General features: G+C 40.1%; 2 protein-coding genes across 2 annotated transcripts; one reads left to right on the forward strand and one right to left on the reverse strand.

Moving 5' to 3' along the window:
* Positions 1 to 1,045: 1,045 nt before the first annotated feature.
* On the forward strand, positions 1,046 to 7,367 carry maf1b (MAF1 homolog, negative regulator of RNA polymerase III b). The gene is made up of 8 exons (XM_046044634.1): positions 1,046 to 1,562; positions 2,760 to 2,848; positions 4,893 to 5,024; positions 5,153 to 5,315; positions 5,423 to 5,544; positions 5,636 to 5,755; positions 5,984 to 6,076; positions 6,268 to 7,367. Exons 2-8 carry the CDS (start codon positions 2,766 to 2,768, stop codon positions 6,290 to 6,292), a joined length of 738 nt encoding a protein of 245 aa, XP_045900590.1. The 5' UTR covers positions 1,046 to 1,562; positions 2,760 to 2,765; the 3' UTR covers positions 6,293 to 7,367.
* A 979-nt stretch (positions 7,368 to 8,346) lies between these two features.
* On the reverse strand, positions 8,347 to 15,083 carry arl8 (ADP-ribosylation factor-like 8). The gene is made up of 6 exons (XM_046044759.1): positions 14,675 to 15,083; positions 12,842 to 12,902; positions 12,616 to 12,763; positions 11,137 to 11,220; positions 10,883 to 11,034; positions 8,347 to 10,026 (listed from the first exon to the last, which is right to left on the reverse strand). The coding sequence occupies exons 1-6, from the start codon at positions 14,718 to 14,720 to the stop codon at positions 9,978 to 9,980; spliced, it is 540 nt and encodes a 179-aa protein (XP_045900715.1). The 5' UTR covers positions 14,721 to 15,083; the 3' UTR covers positions 8,347 to 9,977.
* Positions 15,084 to 15,814: the final 731 nt, after the last annotated feature.

A 15,814-nucleotide genomic window follows, 5' to 3' on the forward strand; every position in this document is an offset into this window, starting at 1 on the left:
TTATGTAAATATGTCTGGTCTGTATTTTTTGCATTCTGTGTCAATTTTGCTGCTGCAACACCGCAATTTAGCCTCAGGGATCTATAAAGTTTCTATCTATCTATCTATCTATTAGACAACACACAGTGCAAAGACAAAATAGATCTCAAATCTCACCACAAGAATACACAAAAAGCTGGTGTGCAAAAACAAATATTGACCATTTAATAATGAAGAAAATAGACCCAGAACAAGTCAGTGAGTATTTAGATTACGCATTTTATGCAGAGCTGGACTATGGAGTATAGATGCATTTTTGCAATAGATGCAAAAATATCTAAGTGTAATTACTTTGACTGTCGTTCCATTGTGATGTTAGAGAGAATCATATTTTTTACTTCATTATTCACGTTTTCATTGAAAAACATTAAAATGTGATTTTGCTGGGATCTGTACCAAACAAAGATGTTTTCTTAAGTCTGTATAATCAATCAATCAATCAATCAGACTTTATTTGTATAGCCCCTTTTATGCAAACTAACAATACAAGGTGCTCATCATTGTGTTAAAATTCCACATAACCATGTAACCAAAATACAGTAATAAAGAGTCTGCATTGCAGAGTTGTTAGGTAAGATAAACTAAGAAAATAAAATGAGAATTATAAATAGAACTGCGATTTAAAAATAGCATTAGGCTACATTGCGATTTCGATTAATTATTCTGCTCTAATTTACATGTATTTATAAATATCGTTTTTAAATCACTGTCTCAAAGCCTAGAGGCTAATACGAGATGAATAGTGAACATAAACATCTTAAATACAAGCAAAATAATTCTGTATTTGCAGCTTTTGTTTCAGCTGGGTTGTGATAAACAGTCGAGACATTTGACACCGTTTTAGCCTAGGGATTGACCGAGCACGGTTTAACCAATCACAATAGCCGCATTTCTGAGGACAGTTCAAATAGCCAATCACGAGAAGGCTTTGATAAATGTGGGCGTGTATGCGTTCCGAGTATATAAATGAAAAGGGGCTGGGCTTCCCCGTACAGTAGAGTCCGTTGTTTTGATGAGTATAGATACGTTGTTAAGGTGATCGACGATTAGCAGAACTGTTGACCCGTTTTAGTACATTTTTAGGCTAGGTAGCTCGTTAGTTGCTACTTCCCTGATCGAGTCGCTTAGAAAAAGCGACTTGATTAAGCCAACACGAACCTCTTGGTCAAATCAGGTCGAAAGGGATGCCGCTGCAGACAGACTCCGACGGACGCAAACAGGCTTTAATCTCATCGCATTTAATGGGAAAGAGCAGCTTTTCTATAAACTTAAAAGGCCTCAGGATAACCCATTCTCGACCGAGTGCTTTTGTAAGATGCTTAAGCTCGAGTACTATTTAATAGCGCTTTAAAACAAGTGGAGATTTGATAAGAGAGGAGCTAACCGTGAGCTAACCGCTAACATTAGCTGATCAACAACAAAGCGGGGATCGTTAATCTTTCTGCGTCACCAGTCAGGTGAAGAAGAGTCCGCAGCTTCACTTTAAACCCGCTGTTTTCTGCCTGTGCTGGACATATTGCTCGGTAAGTGGACTGTAGTGTTATATTATCGATGTAATTGCGAACCAGGAAGACGATTTGTGAACTTCGACCGAGCAGAGTGGGGGAGGGGCAGTGCTGAAGACGAGGAGGAAACTGGCACGTACTGAGCTGCAGCCCCGCCATACTATCATTTAATGTTATATCATTGTTTACATTTACTGACTTCACTAGGTTGTTATAACGCTGAAGAAACAGTGAACAGCAGGTTTAAATTTGGGCTGGGCAATAAAACAATAACGATTATTGTCGCGATATAATTTTCCTCAGTAACGATAAATGTTTAAATTGACTTGGGTCGCTAACGATTTAGCACTTGTTTTTTGTATTAAGTTTAGAGCTGCAAGTTGATTAATCGATAAGTTGTCAACTATTAAATGAATCGCCAACTATTTTGATAATCGATAAACCACTTTCAGTGCCTTTTTAAAAAAGAAAAGAAAAATGTCCAAATTCTCTGATTGCAAATTCTCACATATGAACATATTCTGGTTTCTTTGCTCCTCTGACATTAAACTGAATATCTTTGGGTTGAGGACAAAACAAGACATTTGAGGGCTTTGGAAAACACCGATCAATATTTTTCACAATTTTCTGGACCAAACAACTAATTGATTAGTCAAGTAAATAATTGACAGATTAATCAGTAATGAAAATAATCGGTAGTTACAGCCCTGGTTAAGGTATTTATTTTTGTTGAGCAAAAGGAACTGAAAAAAGATTGTACTCATGCATATATTTTGAAAAGTGATTTCACCATAATTGTTTTGAATGTTCTACCTCAGATTTGTTAAGTGATCCACTGTTGGGAGCAAAAATCAGCCTTTAAACTAAGAAATAATGATTTGACATCTATCGTGATAATTATCAGTATCGAATATTATTACAATTTTTAGCATGATAATATTCTTGGACGCATTTCCCAGCCCTATTTTAAATGCTGTATAATAACAGTACGTAAACGTGTATTTACTTTCCTAATGTTGACTAACATTAACTTCGAGCTTCTAGGTAGATTTAGCAGTTTGCAACACGCTTCTGCTACACAGCAGAGAATATACAGTATACAACAATCATGAAGCGGTAAACCGAAATAAAGTATTTTGCGTGGGGCAGTGTTCAGGATGAATTTGTTTTATTTCATTTGATAACTTAATGTTACTTTTTTTTTGTTTTTCACAGACAGCCATGAAACTGTTGGAAAACTCCAGCTTTGAAGCTCTCAGCTCCCGGCTGTGTGTTGAAACAGGAGAGTCTCGCATCCTTGGCAGGTAAGGGTCACGTCCTTGGCTTGTAATGCAACACGAATAGCTGAGCCCCCTACTGTAATATGTGTTGCTGCAAGTTAACAGGAACAAACTGTAGATTAATATCAGGGAATAAATAAGGTGTATTAATTTCTCAGGGTCATCTAACTTCAGCTGTAGTTCTTGTTTGTTTTTGTTTTTTGCACAGACACACAAAAAAACCTTAACCCCATCTGGGGGAGATAAATGCACAGGTCACCTCTTGGGGTTTGTTAGTGCAAATATCTTCACTGCTTCTATTTCAGTCGTGCAGATTTAGTAGCTCACCAGGGACATCAGCACTGTAAGAGCCACCGTGAGGGTGAGAATATGTTGTAAACAACCTCCAACTTGGCTGAAGTTTCCCTTTTTTACAGGAAAAATCTGGACTGGTGTGATATGAGGGGTGTGGCTGTTTCAGATCGCTGCTCATAAATAGGGGCAGTAGAGCAAACGAGTATCTGCATGTAATGCAGTAGTGTGCTAACAGGCCACCAAACTAAAAGCCTACTTTCAGAGCCTGTACTGAAAGTTAATAGCTAACTGACAGTGTGAGTTTTTCACTTGGCAAACTGTACAAACACTACAGTGTGTTTTCAGGTTATGTAAGGCCTTCAACAGCCTGTAGTTACAGTGTAGTTATATAAAGGGCAGTGGGTTGTGGAGTTATGCAGCCCAGTCCACAGTGCAGGGTTTTGAGTGTGGGTGTTGAACGTTTAGTTGTGACCTAGAGTGACGCATAACATGGTGTCCTCACACAACACTCTGTGGCTATTTTGGAGACCGTTGTGAAGTGTGTTATTGGAGCGTATGTACACACAAACACAAACAGCACTACTGCATGATAGCTGAGTGTTACTGGAGCTGCCAAGGCTGCTTAGTGGATTAGCGAGGAAGCCCATCATAACAGCAGATGTACCCACCAGACTTCCAGAAGGTTTATGGTGTTTTCTGTTGTGGTTTAGATTTTTACCACATGGATAAATCAAATTAAACAACGTAAAACAGCAATAATTAGCTTCATTTGCTTCACAAATTACATAAAACCAAATGAAAGAACACAGCTGGTACTCAATTAAAGGTCATTTGTTTGGTGCAAAAAAGCTGTATGGTTGAGAAATATAAATAAACCGCATAAATAGCGAATTCATTAACTAAATACATTAACCACTGCCTGCTCACACATTCATTTGTGTTTTAGAGTTGTGTACAGATGTTAACAGAGCCGTTGTAGCTTTATAAATCTTAATTATAATGTTGATTATCTTCACTCGGCTCCAGTGTCTGCCCTGTCATCTGGTTACTCACGGTATCTTGTCGGCAGGTCAGCTGTGTTGTGTATGGAAAACCAGGGCAGTTATTTCCACCTCGGGATCTGCTGCCACCCAATGCCTCTATAATTAGTCTGGCAAGGCCAGCGAGGGTCTCAGTAGTCAGTCTATCTTGCTCTTGCGTAACTCCTAGGTGGGAGGGACAAAATAAACAACTGCACACAAGTCTGCCCCATTCGCATATTTGTATACAGTGGCGTTTGACCCAGAAACATGAAACAGCCTGCGGGAAATTTTTAGCACGGACTTGTTCTTGGTACTGAAAAGTCCAGGGCTATCTTGTCAAACAGACGTGTGGATTAGGTTTTTGCACTCATTGTGTATCCCTTTTAATACTTGTTTTCTCCCAAATAATACAGCTGCAGAGCGTGCAAGAGCTGAATGGCACAGAAATAAAGAAATGTAGTCTGCATCACCACATAATGCAATATTTTGCATATTATTTTTATTTGTTCATACCATCTGTGGATAGAGAGGTAAAATTAGTTAATGGCCGGAAAAGGATCAGGTATTATGTATTGGTTGAAATTCATTAAAATACCCCGAAGCACCTCTAATGTGTGTTTAAGCCTAATGGGCTATTAAAGTAATCTCATGGGAATTTGGCTTTCCCTCACCTAAAGTCTGTCCGTGATGTTTGAAGCACGCGTGTTTCATTTAGCACGAGTGTTGTTCACAACATTGTGTTTGACCTGCAGGATTGAGAGCTACTCCTGTAAGATGGCAGGCGATGACAAACACATGTTCAAGCAGTTCTGCCAGGAGGGGGAGCCACATGTCCTGGAAGCCCTCTCTCCCCCTCAGTCCACCAGCGCCACCAGCCCTTCACAGTGAGTACTGCAGTCCAGTGAGGATTTAAAAAAATGTTTTATCTGGACTATCAGGCACTAGGACATTTTTAATCCTGAGTTTGGAAGGACAATTAAGGGATTTTCCCTGTGTTTTTTTTTTTGTCCAGGTTGGGGAAGAGCAGTGAGGACGGGGAAAACCCTCTGAGTGACAAGTGTTGCAGGAAGACTCTTTTCTACCTCATCACCACGCTCAACGAGTCCTTCAGGCCGGACTATGACTTCAGCGCGGCACGGGCTCACGAGTTCAGCCGGGAGCCCAGCCTCAACTGGGTCAGTACGCCGCTCTGAAGCAAAGCGTATGATTTCTTTGTCACAGATACATTTAACAACACAGTACAAGACTTTGGTAAATAATTATTTGACTGACTCCTCTCCAGGTGGCTAACGCCGTGAACAGCAGCTTGTTCTCAGCCGTGGGAGAAGAGTTCAACTCTCTGGGTCCGGAGCTGTGGAACGCTATCGACCAAGAGATCACCCTGCAGAGCTGTGACATTTACAGGTAAGTGTAGATCATTTAGACTGCAAAAAAATCCTTTTGGTGTCCAGTTTAGCCGTTTTAAGCTTGATGTCCTTTTAATATTTGTTCTCAGCTACAACCCTGATCTGGACTCGGACCCTTTTGGTGAAGAGGGGAGCCTCTGGTCCTTCAACTACTTCTTCTACAACAAGAAACTCAAGAGGATTGTATTCCTCACGTGTCGCTCTGTCAGGTCAGCACAGAGCCATTATCATGTTTCATCACCGATGACTAAAATATGATAAATATACTATGTTCACATGGATAAACATGTAAACAGCAATTAATATTAGATAACATTAAATAAATACTACCTTCAAATACATGTACAGAAATGTTGGTAATACTCATCTATAGGTAAGAAAGGACTAATCCAACAACAACTGTGCTTAATCTGATCGTGTTGCCAATCTTTCTGCAGCGTTATGAGTGGTTACGGCCGTGATTGTCTTGACAACGAGCTGGACATGGAGTTGGACGACGAGGAGGAAATGGATGGCTTCACTGAGGACAGGTTAGACGATTCTCATCCTTTAGCTTTTCCTTCATTTACAACTTTAAAGTGACGACGGATGGGACTAATGGGACGGAGGTGTTTTGCTGGTGTTATGACAGATTTCTTGTGCTGAGGCAGTTATTTTGTGATACACATTTTAAGAAGTTACATTGAAAGAATTTGCATTTGTTTTTCTTTTCTTCTCCCAGGTTCCCCAGAGCTCTGTGTGTGTGAATATCCCAGATGAACACGCCTCGGCCAAAGAATATCTAGGCGTTTCCTCCTCCTCCTGCCATTTTTCGCCTTGTGCACCTTCTTGTTTTTCTTTTTTTTGCTGACTCATTCAAAGTCATTTCCACACATTAAAGGAAGGCAGTGAACTGTGTACCATGACACGGTGGACGTTTTGTTGACCCCGTGGTAACTTTTAAGCGCCTTCATTCTCCTGTATGGTTTTGACCCTAAACAGCACATACAGACGTGAGACGGGCTTCTCTACACCTGCCGCATTTCCAGAAGAGACCACTTCACGCTGGACGCTTGAGAAAGAAGTTCATGTTATGGATAAGTGGCCGACAAAGACTGTGAGCGGGATGAGTTTCTTGCAAATGATGTCAAAAAGTCCAGGAAACACCAGCATCAATGAAAACTCACACAGATTAAGATTTCTGAAAGGGGGGGAGATCCAGTTAAGACTGACTGATCAGCCGAGAACTCATCTGTTGTTCATTGTTTGCTATTTTCATGTGTTGCTTCTTATGTGCGACAGTGGCGTTACTGTGAGAATGTTTTCAGCACTGAGTTTGAAATCTTAAAACACATTTATAACAAACTTGTATTATTGAATCTGAACGCTCGTCTGTACTTTAGACAGTTTATAGACAAACTTATAGGCTCCTGATTTGCAGCTTGGAAAACATACCAGGTTTTAACAGATATTGTTTTTGTTGCAGTTCACTTTCTTCCACGATTCATTTTATACGTCATCTAAATCCCATGTTTTTCACTGTTCCCCCCTCACATATTCCTAGTTAACCCTCAATTCTAAATGTCTGTCTTGCCAGTGTGTTTTAAATTTTTTTTTTGCTCATTACCTCAGTGCAAAGGCTTCATTGAAAAGTGAATGTATAGAACAATTTAGAGAGAAAAGACATTTCTGTATAATGGCTTTAAATAACTTTTTAGAAATTGAGAAGCTCCTCTTTACGTTCCTTGCAGGTAGGAGTTCTGTGACTTTTCTTGACTGCTCTGTGCTTCGTTTAATTGGCCGATATGTTGCAGATGTGAATAAACTGGTGTTTGAGTCATATTTAGCTTGGTTGTTCACTTTAAAAAAAAACAACAAAAGTAATCATTAAAGTCACCTTGTTTGGTCTAGTGGAGAAAGGACAGAGGGAAGGGAACATTTTGGCCCATGCTTGTAAATACATGTGGTAAGTTTTTCCTCACTCAAAATGAGTCAGATGTGGTACTGTGCCTTCAACTTGCAAGTTATCAAATCAAAAATAACATAGTTCAGGATCCTCTTGCAGTGTAGCTCATGTGAACTCCTGGATATTAAATGTTCTTATACAATTTTCTGCAGTGGTCCCAGTAATATTTGATACTGAAGCAGATCACGTGACCTGGTTACACTGAGCTAATCAAATACAGAAACTGAATAATCTGCTGAGGAAAATGTTTATGTAGATTTGTTTTTAAAGCACTTACAAATATTTTAGATAATCCCTCAGACTTTCACAAGACAGCTTATCATTTAATGTATTTTATTTTTACTTACCAAATTCAAATTATTTGCTTTTATCGGTACATGTGGAAGTCGTGTTCAGATGTAGGTATTGTAATGCACTAATCATGTTCTGCAGATATCTGCTTGAACTTGTGTTCAATTAACTGATTAGAAAAATTTAAACTTTACACCTCCTGACATGTAAAGAAAAAAACACACTGGCCTTTACAGGAGGCGTTCAGTCACATTTAGAGGCGCAGAGCAGCGTTCTTATGTATATATAAATACACAATATATTTATATTATATTAAATTAACTTGGAGCAGGTTAAACAATTGTTACTTAAGTCCCGCCCACTGTGCTGCAGAACAGCCAATCAGGCTTCTTTCCGGCGCACTGTGCTGATTACGACACAGTGTCAACGTAACAAATGACACAAATCCTCAAAATAAAACAAATAATGTACGGGACCTAACCTGACAGACACTTCTTTCTGGTAGCAGAACTCCTGTTACTCCATTTATTTCAAGTAAAAAAAAAACAAACAAAAAGGTAAAACTCAGTTCAAAACTTTTTTTATTGAAAACAAAACGGACATACAGTACATGACCCAGACTAGACGCCACCACACAGAGTACATGACCGGTTCCTTTGCTTTGTGAGGTCAAGGTAAAAAGCTGTAAACCTTAATGCTGCAGAGTCTGGGGGCTGTACATCACCCTTCTTCCTATCAAGTGTAAAAAAAATACCTTGTCCCACAACAAACCCCCCGACTATATTCTTGAGACCAAGATGCACATCCCCTTTTTTGGCCACTGTGAAACTTCGCACGTGCATAGATCTGTTACCAAGTTCACATACTTCTTCCTTGGGTCAGAGGGGAAACTCATAAGCAGACTGTCAGAGTCACACACGGCCCTCCAGACACTCACAGCAGCATGGTTAAGGCTGAGGATCAAGTATTTTAACTATACAATGGCCAAAATCTTGATGCTACTAAAGTGGTGAGTAACGACTTCCGATAAATGTGTGTGGCACCTTTTTTACGGTGGCATTATCTGATCCCTTTGTTTTTTAAAAAGTACAAAATGTTTAAAGAGGAATATGCACCCCAAAAAAAAAAAAAAAAAAACGGCTGCAGAAAATGAACAAGCCGTTTTATAGGAGGATGCAGTGGATCAGTCACACACCTACAGAGCACCAACGATATAAAACCGGTCTATGCTAACTCACCATGAGCAAACCTGCACTCCTTTGCAATGAAAATAAGCAATGATAAGCAAAACATTAAATAAAAATCATAATGCATCAGTGACAAAAACAAAAAAAAGCAGTCATTCAATTCAAAATACTGTTAAAAGTGAGCTTTGTACCTGCATGATTCTGCATTTCTTAATGCTTTGCTAAAGTAAATAAAAGGCTGAAGTATTTTCCATTTTATTCCAGAAAGGTCAAGTTTATGAAAAGGTTTGCACGCCAACACGCTGAATCTACACCATTTGGCTCAGTTACATACAAGTACAGGCTCAGCGTTAATAATAATAATAATAATAATAATAATAGGCGAGGCTAATGTTTGACCTCGTTTTCATACGGCACCGATAAGTTGTAGTGTGAGAAAAACCACCGACAATGTAGCTTATGAAACTGAAATCATGTGTAACATATCAATGTCTGTGCTAAGAATGAGAAAACAAAACAACTTAGTGTCACCCCCCCCCCAGACTGGGTTTACAATGCTGCCTGTAATTCCTTTTTTTTTGTCCCATTTAACCCGAACAAACTTCTCTATAATAGAGCTGCACCAGCTTTCCCCCAACGTGATGTTCATGATATGGTGTGATGTTCATGATATGTACGTGTTGTAAGTGATGAGCGTCTGCACTTGAACGTACTCTTAGCTTGAGTCCTGCTGAATATTCCTTTATTCTCCTCCTTCACTGTAAAAGCGACGTCTCGTTCCACAACCAGGTGAGTTCATTGTTTCTAGTCACGTCGCTGCCGACGCCAGCGCTGCTGTAACAATGAAGCTGTGGGAGGTGGCGATGCCGCCCGTCGTCTCCAGAGGTCTAAGTCCGTTAAAATTCATCATTAAAAAAATAAAAAGTAACAATAAGCCAGTAAGGACAAGCTGTTGTGCCACCATTCGGGTGGTGCAGGTAGTCAGGCCATCCGTGGCAGAGGATGGGGCTATCTGAGTCCAGCCCTCGAGGTCATCCACTCAAGGCCTTGGCATAAACTGGAGAAACAATGGAGACGTGTCAGTGAAGGTATATTTCACGGATGGCTGCAAACATAATATACTAGTGATGGTAGACTTTATGAAGCTTTAGGGCTTTAAATGCAGCACGCACAGTGACACCTGGTGGTTTGCAGGATTCACAGCAGCCCTTCAGTACTTGTTTAAATCTTACATCCATGTAATTAAAAGTCCAAACAGCCTATGTGTTATTTATCTATTACACTTGACCATACAGTATTGTATTACAATGTTTTTGTTGACACCAAATATAATGTGCAGAAGGTGCAATATTTATTAGGCAAAATGTCCTTTTAAATTGAATATTGTCATCCTGGCCTACACATCATATTCTACAGACTCATGAAAACATTATTTGATACGGATCTCTGCAAAAATCACACCATAATAAATCATTTAAATGTTTTTCAGTGAAAATGAGAATAATTATGTTAAAATTACCTTCTTCTTCTTATCTTACACATCCCTTAAACCTATCATTTAGCTGTAAAACTACTAAAAAATTTGACACAAACAACTTATTGTGAAACCAGCTTTGGTGAAACAAACTGAAGCTTGCACAACAAAGAAATACTTGCTGAACTGCTGCCACTCACTACACAGTGACAAAACATCTGTACACGTCTTTTAATAAATAAACCTGTCTTTGTTTTTTCTTGTACAGGAAACATGTCATTGATTGTACTCTACATCCTTAACAAGATCAGTTCAACACGACTCTAGGTCTGTGTGGTTGGGATCTTGACTGAATTTCTAATGTCTCATCCCTGAATTAATTAAATCCGTCACTCCGTGTGTCCACTGCTGTGTGCCATGGCCAACATAAATCTCTTACCCCTCTCCTGTAAGTGCACAGCAGGACTGTATGTGCCAGGGGTGGTCTTTGATGGAGCTCAGGGTGAGGTATTTGGAGATCTCCGCTGCAGACATACAGTCCTTCATATCCTGCTTATTGGCAAATATCAACACAGCTGCTTTCCGCAGGTCCTGAGGGGAGGCAAAGGAGAGAACAAAGAGACCAACTATACTCTGTATAGTTCTGTATAGTCTACTTCCTTATGGCCATACCAAGTCGTGTTTAGATCTTACCTCATGCGCCAACATCCTGTAGAGCTCCTCTTTCGAGATGGCCAGCCTCTCTCGGTCTGTGCTGTCCACCACCAAAATGATGAACTGCAGAGTCGTGAGGCAGAAGCCACACAAGAGTGAGCGAACTCTTTTCAAAAAGACATTTACAGCACAGAAATGCAACACAGCGGGTGGGCATTTCCAGGCCAAGAGCCTCACAATGAGCAATGGTGACCGCTATGCTAATGAGCCCTTTGTGAATGAGAGAGAGTGACCCTGTATGACAAAAGACCAAAGGCACATTGGCTTGGGTGATATGTGAGAGACGGCATTTAGACCAAACGACACAGGAAGAAAGCTTCAACAATACACGTTATCCAACACGACTGTGACCCAGATCACAGCCGGGCATCCACAGGGTCTGACACCACGCTTCAATGAAAGGGTGAAGTTAATAAAGGAACTGTAGGGTTACTGCAATATATGATTCCTGTAGTACCCTAGGGCTCCTAGTAACTCTGTTGAAACAGACATTCAGGGCGTCAAGCCTTCTCTGCCTTAAATATAGGTATTTTCTAATAATTTTCTGTCACTTTATGGACAAAAAACGAATCAATTAATCGTGAGAATGATTGACAGATCTATCAATAATGAGATTAAGTGTTAGTTGCAGGCCTAGTCTCAACAACAGTCCAAAACCCATAAAAAGGTTTCAATTTACTGCCACATATGACAAAGAACAGCAGCAAATCCTCATATATGAGGAGCTGAAAACATAGACTAGCCTTGGTGCTTGAAAAAGATTAAATTGATTATAAAAACAGTTGCTGATTAATTATCTATAAATTGACTAACCATTGGAGCTCACAATTTCAAATAGCTCCTTCTGTCCGACCAACAGTCAACCCCCTGCAGATATTCAGTTTACTGCCACGTAAGACTGAAAGCAGCAAATCCTCACATGTGAGGAGCTGGAACTAGAGAAAGAATTAATTTTATCTATGAATATTTATGAATCAAATAATTTCACCTCTAAAACATGACGGTGCTCTTTAACAGAGACGTGTGCGAGAGAAACAGTTGAGGAGTCAGTTCCCACGTCAATTTATTTACTTGTTTTGCAGTCTGAATGGTCAGATGTTCATGTACAAGTGAGAAAGAGGTACGGGTAGTGAAAGTATGTTGCCTGTGAAGCTACAGTTAAACCGTCTGGCAGCTGTTGGGACAGCTCTCTTTAAAGGTCTCCCCCACATCTGCGTCTCCCACGACTCGCCCAGTTCTTCTACCTCCCTTTTCTCCAGAGCACTGCGGAGGTTGACCCTCGCTTTGCTTTCAGATGGGCCCCCTTGTGAAAAGGTGACCTCTGACTTGGGCGGCCCCTGCTGCCGTCTGTGCTCTGAACAAACACAGCAGCTGCCACGTTCAGAAGAAAACCTGCTGCTGGACAATACCTCTGTCCCCCACGCCTGCTAGAAAGTAGTACAATGGTGTATTTCTCACCTCTGTATTAGAGTAGTAGGTGTTCCACGAGGATCTGAGAGACTCCTGCCCTCCTATATCCCACATCAGAAAGTGGGTGTTCTTCACCACTATTTCTTCCACGTTGCTTCCGATAGTGGGCGACGTGTGGACAACCTCGCTCATCAGACTTGAAACAGAATCGTAAAGTCAGTTTGTGAAAGTTCAGATACAAGAAGGATCCAACTGTATCCAAAAAACTACTTACAATTGGTAGAGTATAGTGGTTTTCCCTGCATTATCTAGTCCAACGATGATCACTTTGTGCTCTGCAAAACAAACAGTGTATTAACTATGGGATTTCCAGGATGTGCGAAAAAAATATTTTCAAGGAGGACAATATTATTAAGAAAACACTAAAAACAATAAGTGGCACTGAGTATGCCATCAAGTATATACGGGTTCAGTCTATACAGTGCATTCCTGTCTGTTCATAATCATTAAGGCTGAACTTATTTCCTTCCTTAAAACTCCCTGGCCTCCTTTTTCTGAGAGTCGCTGAAACTAGAGTCACATTCATAAGGAAGAAAAACCAGCTAATAACAGCAAAGGGTTTGACAGCGGACAAACATAACGGACTAAATGCAGAATCAGAGCTGACACCGATGTGCCAAAATATCCCACTTTAGTGTCTTGACTTTTCCGCCCTTCTGAGGCCTGTGGCTGCCAAGGAGGAAGGAAGTGCGGTCAGAGGGCTCGCAGTCCTGACCGTCTCTGTGAACCACACTGGGTGACGGAGGATGTTACATGTCTATTGCTTCCTAAGAGAGAAGCTACACCCTGTGACCCTCACAGTACAATGTCCCATCATGAAATCTGAATTTCAAATGATGTAAAATAAGATGAACATTTCTAAAACAGTAATGTAATTCTTTAGACTTGAGGTTTATAAGGCTAAATATTGTCAATATTAAACTGGCTGCAAGATAGTATCTTTGACATTGATGTGTTGGTCTTCTACCACAAAATGAAGCCCTTTTTTTAAGCACAGTAAGACACCGCTTGTTTTTATGCAGCACAAGAAGCAGAAAAATATTTCACCACAGAATAAAGCAACACAAATAACATTAAGACACATTTAAAAGTGCAATCACACAACTGCCAGTACCAGTACTTCTATTCTGATTACCTACTTACCAACCAGGAAATCTAATCTGACCGTGTTGATTACATGTAATCAGATAAATACCCTGTTGCTGACAATTTCAGACCTCACTGGTAATTTCTTTTAACAGTGAATGCAATCTGACACTGGGGACAGTTAGGAGCAAATGTAGAAGTGAAAACAAGTCTCAAAGGCCACAGTACTACACACACAGGCCAAATGGATTAAGATAAGGCATTCATATAAATATTTCACTATCAAATGACAATAACAACCATTACAGTAGTACATAACATGATATGCTCAAAAACTCTTTGTTCACATATTGGAATATACAAAAGAACCACCAACAAAAACACACCCTTACTATGAACCCTGCATCTTAAAATTGGTCACACACGAGTGAAACACATACAGGTAATCTGGGTTATTATGGTGAAAGTGTGGGATTATCCATGCTCTTTGTTGCCCTTTTCCCTCTTTTTACATCTTCTGTTTTTATTCCACTTTCTGGACTGGGAAAAAAAAAAAAAAAAAAAAAGGACCTGGACGAGAATATTTACAATAAACATCTTCCTAGAAAGGCAGGGGGAAGGGTTGTGTAATGTGATGTGTCCTGGAAAGTAAAGTTAAAGCAGATTAACAACTCGATGAAAACGCTGCTGATGGCTTACTGTGACTTAAGGTAATCATGTTAGTTGACAAACTCATAAACAGATTGACTAGAGTGGTTGACAAAGATGCAGGGCTTTTTAAATGTCTGTTACGCTGGTTAAACAAAGACATTTCAGAGTAAAGTCACGGACACATGCGGCTACATATTTCTGCCTCATCAGTTATAATCTTGCTGGTCACTTTTTGCTAACGGGCTAACGGTTATCCCCGGTTGAGCAGCTAGCGGGAGGTAATCACAAACAATCAGTCAGCGACACCTACCTTGGTTACAGAAGAAGCTCCACAGTTTGGCGAATATGAGTCCCATTGTTAAGGTTAATGTCCGTCCGTCAGTCAGTAGAGTGGGCACCGAGCTTCTCCACTCAAGTCCGCACCGTTCAGTCCGTGGCTTGCTGCGGCTAGCTCACATTAGCTTAGGATGGTCTCTTGTCCGCAAAACACCTCGCCGACCTTTTCAACGCGGACTCCATGCGCCTCGGTTACATGTAAAAACGTAGCTATCGTGGGGATGAAATTGTGTAAGGTAACATAGATGAGGTGGCTTATTATGGAGCGTCTCAGGTGTCGTTAAAGCCTCCGCTAATCGTATAAACACAGGCTGAGAAGTGGCGGCGCTGCGTCGGCTCCGCTCCGCACGGCTTCTTCTCCCAGTTAGCTGCTGGAGGTGGTCCGGTGAAAAAAGCGACCCCAGCTATTCAGTTATCTTCCGGTTACGTGATGACGTCAGGCGCAAGTCTTTTTCTGTTTTGAGAGCAGCTTTCAAACACATGTTTTAAAAGAAGGTCCAGTTAGGTGTAATCCTAAATAACTAAAACTAAAACTAACTAAATGTATGATGACCAAATACTATAACCACAAGTGTCGCTTTGCTAAATTCCCCCATCATGGGGTGCTCTTAAAACGTAGTTTTCTATATTTAACACATCTATAAGTAAAGTCAAAAGTACCCCTGTTTCTGTTTACTCATGTCGGGAAATGTTTTTTTGGTATCGTTTATAGCACTCTTTTCATTCATGTAGGCTGGTTGTAGGCTGTAAGCGGTTGACGATGGATGGATGGATGGATGGAAAATTACATTGTACCTATTAATATGTTCTTTCTTCCCCTTCGAGAGTTTTGTACGTTATTTTGTCAGGGAACATCTTTTTAAATTAATTCCATTTTTATTTTGATAAAAATAAGTGTTTTATATTTTGACATTCCTTCTATTGCCTATGTCATCTCTTCCATCCTGTTACTTTGCTTTTTGTTCTGATTTATTTATTTATTTGCTTTTTATTTGTCTTGTCAACATGACCTTCTGCTATTTGTGTCACTACTGCTCTTAAAACGGTTGTTTAAAAGTACTCAGGACTGTATAACACGTTCTTGGTATTAGATGTGATTAATTTTTGACAGGAA

Source organism: Micropterus dolomieu, linkage group LG01 (genome assembly GCF_021292245.1).
Source record: "Micropterus dolomieu isolate WLL.071019.BEF.003 ecotype Adirondacks linkage group LG01, ASM2129224v1, whole genome shotgun sequence".
NCBI lineage: Eukaryota > Metazoa > Chordata > Actinopteri > Centrarchiformes > Centrarchidae > Micropterus > Micropterus dolomieu.

What these genes read in the sequence shown, in the direction of transcription:
- maf1b (XM_046044634.1), top strand. Translation starts at nt 2,766, where the DNA reads ATGAAACTGTTGGAAAACTCCAGCTTTGAAGCTCTCAGCTCCCGGCTG. An exon ending in CTCACGTGTCGCTCTGTCAG is followed by an intron (nt 5,756 to 5,983) that starts GTCAGCACAGAG and finishes ATCTTTCTGCAG; the next exon opens with CGTTATGAGTGGTTACGGCC. An exon ending in GATGGCTTCACTGAGGACAG is followed by an intron (nt 6,077 to 6,267) that starts GTTAGACGATTC and finishes TTCTTCTCCCAG; the next exon opens with GTTCCCCAGAGCTCTGTGTG.
- arl8 (XM_046044759.1), bottom strand. Translation starts at nt 14,720, where the DNA reads ATGGGACTCATATTCGCCAAACTGTGGAGCTTCTTCTGTAACCAAG. An exon ending in ACCACTATACTCTACCAATT is followed by an intron (nt 12,764 to 12,841) that starts GTAAGTAGTTTT and finishes TTCTGTTTCAAG; the next exon opens with TCTGATGAGCGAGGTTGTCC. An exon ending in TGTGCACTTACAGGAGAGGG is followed by an intron (nt 10,027 to 10,882) that starts GTAAGAGATTTA and finishes TTGTTTCTCCAG; the next exon opens with TTTATGCCAAGGCCTTGAGT.